The following is a 10998-nucleotide window of genomic DNA, read 5'->3' on the forward strand; positions in this document are numbered from 1 at the left end:
TATTTACAACTCTAATATTATTAACCACATGTTTTTTAAGTTTTGAAATTAGAATTTTTTTTATAACATTTATAACGTGATTAACAACTCTTAAAATGATATTCACAACTTTATTAACGCTTCTAACCATTTTATGTCATATGTTTTAAAACTGGAAGAAATTAAGGGAATATGAGCCACATTAAACTCTAATATATTTAATATGCATTTAATTTATTAAAGTAAACTATATATGTTAAAGTCATAATATTAATTTAAAAACCTATCATATGAAGTGGTTAATGGAGTTAATAGTGTTGTAAATATTGTTATAATACTTGCTAACCACATTACGAATATTAAAAAGCAATCCAAGTCTAAAAACCTGAAATACATATTGTTAATAGTGTTAATAGAGTTGCAAATATTGTTACAAGAATTGTTAATTATATTTATAAATGCTAAAAAATCCAAAAAAATAGTTAAGCCAATCTCTAGAGCTTTGACGGCTAGCAGCCCACCTGAATTCTTGAATGGGTTGCCAGCAACCAGCGGTCGGTGAGGTTGACTCGAGATTTCTTTAAAAAGAAAATTAATGGACAAAATTGTTAATTCACCAACAATTTTTAAAATTTCAATTTAGACATTATGACCAATTTAGAATTTGTTAAATTCAAGATACTTTTTATAAATTTTGAAATGCAAGTATCATATTTTAAAAAAAATTTCCCGATTTTATTTGGGTTTATAGGTCAACCTTTACACATCAATAGGTACGGAAAGATCAATATTCCAAGACGTGGAAAAGGAGTAGTAATATATTTATGAATTTGAAGCGGCTGGGTGGTCTCCAATAAGTTCCATGAGAAATTTCATATTAAAGGGAGGAATATCTCAAGAAACCGTCATGCGGCTTCATCTTCATGCTGAAAAAGCAACCTGCGAAGTTTCTTTATGGTCACATTGGTCAGCCATGTTCTAAAAAAAGCCCTGCCATGGCTTGAGGATATGCGTCATCTCCTTTTTCCCCTTTCCTTCAAACGTATGATCTGGGAACTACTAGTCCAATCCTCCTCTTTCATTACGTTTGGTGGATCTTATCTCTCCCTCACTTTTCTTTTCCCCTTTAGATGGCAATCAGTAATCACAACAATTTTGTAATTGAAATGGAGTCGATGCTGGAAGAAGCTGAAACAGAAATGGCTGCTGAGTGCTGCTGCATCTACAGGGTGCCGAATGATATACGCAAATTGAATGAAGATAGCTTTACCCCAAAGGTGGTTTCTATTGGCCCTTTTCACTATGGGCATCCCAGACTAAAAATCATGGAAAAGTACAAGCTTGCGTATCTCAAGCAATTCCGTAAAAGAATTTCCAGCACCATAAGTTTGGATAGATTAATCAGCTTCGTAGAAGAGATTGAGCCGGGCGTTCGTCTTCATTACTCAGAGCCTATTGAGCTTAGCAATCAGGAACTTGTGAAGGTGATTCTGCTGGATTCTTGTTTCTTATTTGAGCTATTTTTGAGGTCATATTATAGTGAATGGGATGGTGTTATTCTGTTAAAACCATGGCAAGCCACTACCGTAAGAATAGATTTGCTCTTACTTGAGAATCAGCTGCCTTTTCGTGATCTTGAAAAGCTATTCAGTCGGGTTTTTCCCTCCAGCATGACTAATGACAGAGACCCTTCATTTCTTCATCTAACTTTTGACTATTTTGCCTATTACAACAACGTGAAATTGCAACCTCAAGGCGTTACCATTAGCCACTTCGCAGATCTTATTAGGACGTTTCACTTACCACCAATGAGTAGTCAACCAAAGAGATTGCGCAAATCAGTAACATATGTTCAGAGTGCAACTGAGTTAGCTGAAGCAGGGGTGACATTTAGAAAAAGTACAAGCTCATGCTTGCTAGACTTCAAATATTCAGGAGGAATTCTTGAAATACCAGAATTAAAAGTGGATGATTGGACTGAAACTTTGCTTAGGAATCTAGTGGCGTTAGAGCAGTGTCACTATCCTTCTGATTCTTACATCACTGATTTTGTTGCCATTATGGACTTCCTTATCAACACAAGCAGTGATGTGGATCTCTTAGTTCAGGAGGGAATCATCATTAACTGGTTAGGAGAATCCAATTCTGTGGCCAACTTATTCAATAGTCTTTGGAAGAATATCACACATGTAGATTTCAACTCCCATTACTCAAATGTTTGCAAGGACTTGAATGCCTTTTGTAAAAGTCCTTGGAACAACATGAAGGCCACTTTGAGACATGATTACTGCAACACTCCTTGGCAAACTGCGGCTTCTATTGCTGGAATTCTGATCCTTCTTCTCTCGTTAATACAAGCAGTCAGTTCTATCTTACAAGTGTTGCAGCAATTTAAGCAAAGCTCATCGCATTGAGGTTCTCTTTTCCATATATGGTAATTTGCAGCAATTTTTATGGGAGTTGTTAAGAAATAATTGTCTAGAGCTGTCATCCTTAACACATATGTATTCTTCTCATCAAACTCTCTCAACTTGCTTCAATGTAAAAGTCACTTATTTAATTAGCATTGTTTAGCTGATTATGCATTGATCTATTCTTTTCTTCCATTTGTGACTAGATTTAAGATTGTGAGAATATTGGTGGAAACCGACTTCCTCGTGTAAGGATGACAGAAATCCTAACTCGTAATATTCAGTGGGAAAATTTTGAATGCTAATTTTGTTGAGTATTTCTGCAATAAAATTAGCACTTAAATGATGTTAGGAGTAAGGGACAACGTTGCTTGCCATTGGACAACTGGGCATGTGGTTTCAGCAGGTTAGACAATAGGATGGCAAGGTTGGGCAGGACATCACGTTGTGTGGCTACTAATGTTGCCGGAACCATATCAGTCCGTCTTTCATCTTTTCATCTAAGCCATAAACTTCAATTACGTGAGTATTTGGGTCAGCCAATGCCCTCCATAACATCATTTAGAATTGGCCCCCTCCATTCTGAAGCATCAAAGGCCTCAGAACTGAAAATAAAGACTCGTGTGACTGATTCGATGTCTTCAACTTCCCTGTTGATTTCTTTGTTCTGTTCCTCATCTTTAGTTTGTGGCTTGTCCATGTAAGTTTTGCTAGGAAGGACATAATGAAGAAGAAGATGCCAAATTGCAGAAGGCCAATAATTCTGGAAATTACTAGAATAGCCCACATTAATGGAGGGACATCATGAGTTCAGACGATTTTTATCAATAGAGGATGGCTTCAAATTAACTAGGAAGTGGTTTCCCCTTGCTACACCAAAGATGTAGCAGTTTAATATCTTAGTTCTGTGTTGTAGTCTGGTCTCTTGGCTTTTTGTTTCATGCAGTGAAACCAAGAGGAAACAGAAAGTCCGAATCAGAAACAAAGATCAATCACTTGTTACTTGGAATGCCCACTATCTCAAACCCATGGGCAGGAATTTCGAGTCCTGAATTAGTTAACAAGCTCCAGTTGAAGGAACAGCATTGGTTTGAGATAAATGTATGGATGCATTTCGATCTTTTCTGATCCTATGCAGAGATAAGAAGGGGAATTAGATTTGGGTACGATGACAAATACACACATTCACATTAATTAGACGAGATTAAGTGCTATTCCTTTCTTTCTTTCTTTCTTTCTTTTTTTTTGGTGTGTAGTTAATTGCACAAAGAAACTTCTTCAGCAGTAGAAACTAAGCAAACTTACATAACGCAACTCACACATACCATGGCACATAATCCTATCAAGAAAAAACAAAAAGAACAAACATATAACATGACCCTTAAAATATGTAATATTAGTTTGAAATAAAAAAGGCTGAAGCTTTTAGCAGTGAAGAGAATCATTGGGCCATGAAATTTATCTGGGTATGCATGTGTCTTGATAGCACATCTTCAGTTATAGAAGTAATAGCTTTCAGCCTGTATGATCTGCAGTATATTGAATTCCTGCCACACTGAGGTCAAGTCCCTTATACAGGACACGAAGTACAATGAATACATTCTGCTCGTTCTTGGTGTTAAGAGTCAATACTTTGGATCTTTTTATCTTCGGATTTGTTATAAAATTAGCTTCTTTTGTGGTGGAAATCCAGTACCATAAGTGAGGAAGAAGTAACAGTGTTTACAGATAGGAGTGTGAAGGAGAGAAACATCCCAGAAACTGCAATGCAGCTTCGTGATTATTGGGAAGCAAAAGTAAAGACTTGTGTTTCAGAAAGTGCTTATTGTGTGAGATGGGAGATAATGTTTTGACTGGGAAATTGACTTGGACCAGTTCGCTTTCTCTCTTGGTTTATTGTAAAATTCTTTTCACCCAAAATTTTTTTCCTCTACCATCATTAACATTATTGTTTTCCTGGTAGAACAATTACACTCAATATGAGAAGCAATAATTCAGCTCCAAAAAAAGAAGAGAAGCAATAATATATATATTTGCTAAATTTGAGAAGCAGTACCTTTCAACAAGATAATTAAGTTGGTTATGGTATATAGGCCACTAAAAATCATATTTTGAGATTCAATTTATAATTAGTTCCGTATCCATGTCATGTATAGGGGTTATTGTGTCCCCCCAGCCGCTCTAAAATGATTTTCTTTTATCATGTATGCAATATTACTAAGTAATTTATATTTGAATATTGCTGGGTTCAAATGAAAAAAAAAGAGTAATTTTTTGATTTCATTTTTAAATCATCAACTTTGTTTGGAGGGCATTGACTCATCCCTCACAGCCCACTTATTTTTTATTAAATTATTTTGATCTTTAGTCATGGCAAGAAAAATTATTCAGTAAATAAGTGGTGATTTATGAAAGCAAGCACAGGCTAAGGGCCCATTTCAACTCTCATAAGTAGTTTTTCAACTACAATTTAAGAAATATAAAATAAATATGTGAGAGAAGTTTTGTCTCGATTTATATAAAATGTGTTTATATCTGTTTTGATTTATATGAAATGTGCTTATAACTAAGATATTAAAAATCAGACGAACCTTTGAACCAGCCAAGATAGTAGGTTAAAAGTTAGTGGATCAAATCGGAGTCAAACTAATAAAAGATAAAAAAATAAAAATTAATTTAATTTAACATCTTGAATCTCTAGCAAAATAATCATATACTTATATTTTCTTTTTGTTTTTCTTATAATTCCCTTGATCAATTGATATCATAACATCATATTATTAAATTCACTAAATATTTATTCTAGCAAAATATCAAAATAGATTTATGACCTCAATAAAATCACGAAATAATCCTTTAGTTACTACTAATTAATAATTTTTTAACAGCAAAACAACTTTGAAAAAACACACATACAAACAACTGGGTTAACCCATTAAAATAGTCAGGTTGACTGGATTACACGAAGTCACCCCCTAGTCAACCTACCATTGGCTTTCTGTTGCCGACCAGATTGGCCAGGTGACTAGTTGGCAAGTTTTTGGTCTAATCCTACTAGTTCAGTTTAGTTTTTAATATTATGTTTATAAGTGATTTTAAACTACATTTAAGTCCAAACCAAGGCTGAGTTCTGAAAAAATGGGGTAGGGTGCGAGATGAGGCCTTCATGAATAAGACAGGGAGAAAGAATGAAGGGGAGGAGAAAAAATCATGAAAAAAAAAAAACATACCTTTACAATTTTGTTATAATAATAGAAATAATGAAAAAAAAAATTGGCGAGGAGGATGAGTTCCTGAAAATGAAAGTGTGAAAGGAAACTATGAATGGGCCAGAGAAATAAATTTGGCTCCTCACCGACAGGTCTACAGCTGCCACACGCATGCCGAGGCATGTAAAACTTTTTATCCTTTCTTTAAGTTGAGAAACTTTTTAATAGTATTTTTCCTTATTTTTCTTTTTTACATTTTCATTTTTATAATTTTTTAAATTTATTTACATACTATATATTTACCTAAAATAATTAATATAAAATAAGGGTAAATGTATATTTAGCACATTAATCTTATTTTTTAAATATATTTAGCATCCTGATTTCTTATATAGTACATCTAACACCCTCATCTTATTTTTCTGATGTATCTAGCATCTAAATGTTATTTTTTTTAGTTACAGTACTCCAAATTTTACTGTGTTAGATGCATAAAAAATAAGATTAAATATATCAAAGCAATAAAACCAGGACATTGGATGTACCATACAAACAATTAAGATACTAAATATAATTAGAAAATAAGATCAGGTATTAAATGCACTCTTACCCAAAAATTGAACATGTAAACGTATTTTATTATTATTAGTAATTTGTAAGATATATTATTACCTTATAAATTTGTTAATTTAATTATGAATTGAACTATTTAAGTTTATTTTTAAATTATTGGATAAATTAATATTTTATTTTTATGCATACATTATTATATATGCATAATATTATTTTTATTTAATTATTATATTACTGCTTCGGCTAGGGACTCTTTCGCAACATAGGCAAGGTCTGTAGGGCTGCCAATTTAAATGGTGAACATTTTTAAGCGTTAACTCTTGAAAATTAAGGATTCGCCATGTTTTTTTTTTTTTTGAGCAAAACAAAGTCCATATTATTAAAACGCAGAGAAATATTACAATCACTAATAGACTAGCAAAAGAAAGCAAAGAAAGCAGTAAAACCTAAAGTACAACCTTCAGATAAAGAAGGGAATCTTAAATACAACCTATAACCAAGCAAGGAAAATAAGACTTAACCTACACCCTTCTTAGTGTCAGCAGAAGTGTTACGGCAAGTAAGGTCCTGAAGTAAAATCCGGTTCAGAGGAGGTGGTGGCTTATCAAGCCATCCTTGCGGTACCATTCTCCTCATTGCTTGTGTTGCTAAAAAGTCTGCAGCACTATTGCCCCCACGAGCTACTAAGGCTATTGACACTACAAGAAATTGCTGAAATAGCAGCGGAACATTTCTAGCGGTTCAACAAAACCGCTAGAAATTCCAAATATTCCTAGCGGTTCCTATAAAAACCGCTGCAAAATACAGACGGTTTGACCATTACCCGCACATTTCTAGCGGTTACCACCTAACCGCTAGAAAATTAGAGCTAGAAAATTCCCCGGGCTTTGGCGGGAACTTGGCGCCAAATTTGTAGCGTTTACTTTCTAGCGGTTCAGGCTAATAAACCGCTAGACACCGAAAAATTCTAGCGGTTGATGCATGAAGCGCTAGAAATTTTTTTCATTCCCCGAGGAGTTTAGAATTTTCTAGCGGTTCGGTTCACAACCGCTAGCAATTTCTAACGGTTCTGGACCGAACCGCTAGAAATTGTTAGCGGTTCAGGACCGAACCGCCAGAATTTCTAGCGGTTCTGGGCCGAACCGCTAGAAATTGCTAGCGGTTCAGGACCGAACCGCCAGAATTTCTAGCGGTTCTGGGCCGAACCGCTAGAAATTGCTAGCGGTTGGGACCGAACCGCTAGCCAATTCCCGAGGCATATGTGACCGTTGGGAATTTCTAGCGGTTCGGCCAAAACCGCTAGAAATTTCTAGCGGTTTTTGTGCCTAACCGCTAGAAATCCTCGGTCTATATATACCCCCCTACACTCTCACTTCTTCAATCGTTCTGGCAGCGAAGCTCTGCTGAATTTTCTTCACAAACATATTCGAGTTCTGATTCAGTTGCAGATCCTTATTTTCAGGTAAAAATAGTAATTTATTGATAAATAATTTTTATTTTATGTTTTATTTTATTTATTTTATTATGTTATAGCTTATAAATAATTTTTCTTTTTATTTCATTTATAAATAATTGCTATTTGTTGTTATTAGGATGACTCGTCGACACGGGAAAGACCCAGTTGATCCTGAGAGAGCTGGACCCAGTGAGGTTCATCATGATGCTGGTGAGCCATTCCCCAGCATTCATGACTACGATCTCAGCGAGGAGGATATCCTCAGTTTTATGGAGCAGGATGATGTTGAGCGGACTGAGGAGGCTCATTTTACTGGGGATGAGCAACCCCATGCTGATGCTGATGCTGCTGACGAGGAGGAGGAGGAGGAGCAGGAGGAGCAGGATCAGGGGAATGAGTATCCCCAGGCTGCACAGCGTCCTGCTCCGAGACGTCAGGCTGGTTATGAGGTGGAATTTGTCGGTAAGTATTTATTTAACCTTTTAAAGTTTTGATCAGTATTTAATTTATATAGAAATTGTATTAATTTATTGATATATAATTTATTTCTTAATTAAATTTTGCAGACACTGAGGGGAACAGGTCCTATCGGAGGCTGACAGTCAGAGAGCTGTCTATGATGACGGGCGGACGAGTGGTTGTGCCGCTCAATGAGTTGGGCCAACCGACGAAGAAAGGTGGCCAGTTGTACAACAAGTACGTGCGCCTCCTTGGTCAGCAGTGGACGCTGTTCCCCATCTACGTGCAGGACTGGAAGAAGATCACCTCAGACAAGAAGCAGCAAGGCTGGGAAATGATGAAGGTAATATAAAATTGTTATTTATAATTTTTTTAATTTAAATAAATGATTATATATTTTGTTTTCAAAAATTTAATTGTTTGATTATAATTTTTTATTTATTTAATTTGTTTGTTATTTATAATATTTTTAAAAGTAGTTAAATGAATATATATTTTTATTTAAATTATTTAAAAGTAGTTAAATGAAAATAATTTGTTATTGATTTCATTAATTTATTACTTATAATAATTTTAAATTTAGTTGAGTAAAAATATTTTTTCATTTAAATTACTTAATTGTTTAATTATTATTTGTTTTTGATTAATTTATATTTTATTTATAATATTGTTAAATTAGTTAAAAACTAATTATTTGTTTTTGATTATTGAAATTGCTTAATTATTTGTTTATAATTTGTTATTTAGTTAATTTATTATTTTAATCATAGAGTAAATTTATTCTGGGGGAGGAGTTGAGGGCTGACACGATCAAGAGGCTTGGGATGGCATGGAAGAACAGGAGGGCCGACCTGTGGAGGGAGAAGAAAGGTGACGGGACGAGGCCCCTCCAGGAGATACTGGCAGATGTACCTGGTGGAGTCCCGGACCAAGACTGGTCCAGTTACGTCTATTTTAGGATGACGGCTGACCAGATGGTATGATAATATTGTATTAATTATAATTTCTTTATTTTTTATCCGATTTGACTCATTTAATTTAATTTTTTTACATTTTGCTTCAGGCTCTTTCTAGGAGAAATGCTAGGAGCGTCAGGCATCAGACGATACGTCATAGGGCTGGATCCAGGAGCTTTGCGATCACTTATGACGAGATTGTGAGTACTTGAAATAAATTTATTAAATATGTAGATGTATTTAATTTGTAACTAATTATTTCTTTGATTTCATTTACAGAGGGAAAAGACGCAGCAGGAGCAGGGATACACGCCCACTTATGGCGAGATGTGGCCGATGGTGTATAGACCCTGAGACGGGCGTGCGTCGGATGAGGTTGAGGAGATAGTGGTAAGTAATAAATTAAATATTAATATAATATCACAGTGTAGATATTATTATATTATAATTAACTTCTTTATATTAATTTTGGTAGGCACGGATGACTCAGGTCGATTCCGAGTTGCGTGAGTCTCAGGGGTCTGCCTTGGATCCCACCGCCTCACTTTTAGCGGGTCGTGGCCGGCCGCAGCACCCTGGTCGAGTTAGCGGGCTTGGACTTGGACCTACACCGACTAGGTTGCCCCGCTCAAGTGGCGCTGGCCCTTCATATACTGCTGGGAGCTCTCATGCGAGTGCGAAGCGGCCGGGTTCCTCATCCTCAGAGGAATTGCGAGAGGAGCTCAGACAAGAGTTCGAGGCCAGAATCGTGGAGCGTGATCGTCAGTTCCAGGAGCGTGATCGTCAGCTCCAGACACAGCTTGACCAGCTCTTGGCAGCTGCTACGGCTCTGCGTCATGTGGTGGTCAGTATAGCTCCAAACATCTCGGTTCCTGACATCCCCGACCTACACATGCCACCAGTCCCGCCCCTACCCCCCCATCCGCCAGTCCAGTGCCAGCAGGTTCAGCGGCTTGCCCACCCCCAGCCAGAGGATTCAGCAGAGGATGATCACGATGATGCTGCTTCTGCCCCCCACCCATGATTTGCTTTCATTGTATGGGATTTTATTAGAATCTTGATTTTACGGTTTTATATACTATTTAGATATTTATCTAAATTTTATATTTATTTGTTTACTTTATTGATTTATTTCTATAATTTTATTTATGTCAAGTACTAATTAATATTGAAATATTTATTTATTTATTACAACATCAACACTACAATTTATTAAACACGTTAAACATGTTAATTAATCAAAATAATTCTATAATCGTTTATTAATTTAATAAATATTTATTTTCGTAATGTTATTAATTTATTGTGCGGTATTTCTATTTAATATTTAAAAATAATAGCGTTTGTAGCGGTTCAAAAACCGTTAGAAAATTCAACTGGATTTTAACCATATTTTGTAGCGGTTTTATTGTGAACCGCTAGAAAATTCAACTGGATTTTCTAGCGGTTCACAGGAACCGCGAGAAAATTAGCAAATTTTACCTAATTTTCTAGCGGTTTTGTAACCGCTAGAAAATTCAAAACCGATGGAGACAAAATTCCCGTTAAACCGCTAGAAATTTCTATCGGTTTGTAACCGATATTTAGAATTTCTAGCGGTTAATAACCGCTGGAAATTGAAAATTTCCGTTAAAACCGCTACAAATTTGTAGCGGTTTTGTAACCGCTACAAAAAATGACCGTTCCACCAGCCTCCTTTATAAGCTGAAGCACTTCAACTGAATTCCATTTTAACTTCTCTTTGAGCTCTGTGTCATATTTTCACGAAATTTGAGCATTATTAGTCATGGATAGGTCGTGGATCAACTTGCACCGGTCGACTTCGCAATACTTGGCTGGTCTAAACTATTTCTTGGATTTTGCTTTCGCCAATGCTGCCGTAAATGGTAAGATTCAGTGTCCCTGTCCTAAATGTAATTTCAAAAAGTGGCATCCCAAAGATATTGTTAGGGAAC

At 35.7% G+C, this 10998-nt stretch overlaps 1 protein-coding gene across 1 annotated transcript; it reads left to right on the forward strand.

Moving 5' to 3' along the window:
• Nucleotides 1-977: 977 nt before the first annotated feature.
• Nucleotides 978-2555, forward strand: LOC114739447 (UPF0481 protein At3g47200-like). The gene has a single exon (XM_028927506.1). It carries the CDS (start codon nucleotides 1110-1112, stop codon nucleotides 2391-2393), a length of 1284 nt encoding a protein of 427 aa, XP_028783339.1. The 5' UTR covers nucleotides 978-1109; the 3' UTR covers nucleotides 2394-2555.
• The last annotated feature ends 8443 nt before the right edge of the window (nucleotides 2556-10998 follow it).

The sequence above is a fragment of the Neltuma alba genome, unplaced genomic scaffold (assembly GCF_004799145.2).
Source record: "Neltuma alba isolate B1F8T4 unplaced genomic scaffold, ASM479914v2 tig00002822_pilon, whole genome shotgun sequence".
NCBI lineage: Eukaryota > Viridiplantae > Streptophyta > Magnoliopsida > Fabales > Fabaceae > Neltuma > Neltuma alba.

Coding starts and splice junctions, on each gene's coding strand:
- LOC114739447 (XM_028927506.1), top strand. CDS start 1,110: ATGGCAATCAGTAATCACAACAATTTTGTAATTGAAATGGAGTCGATG.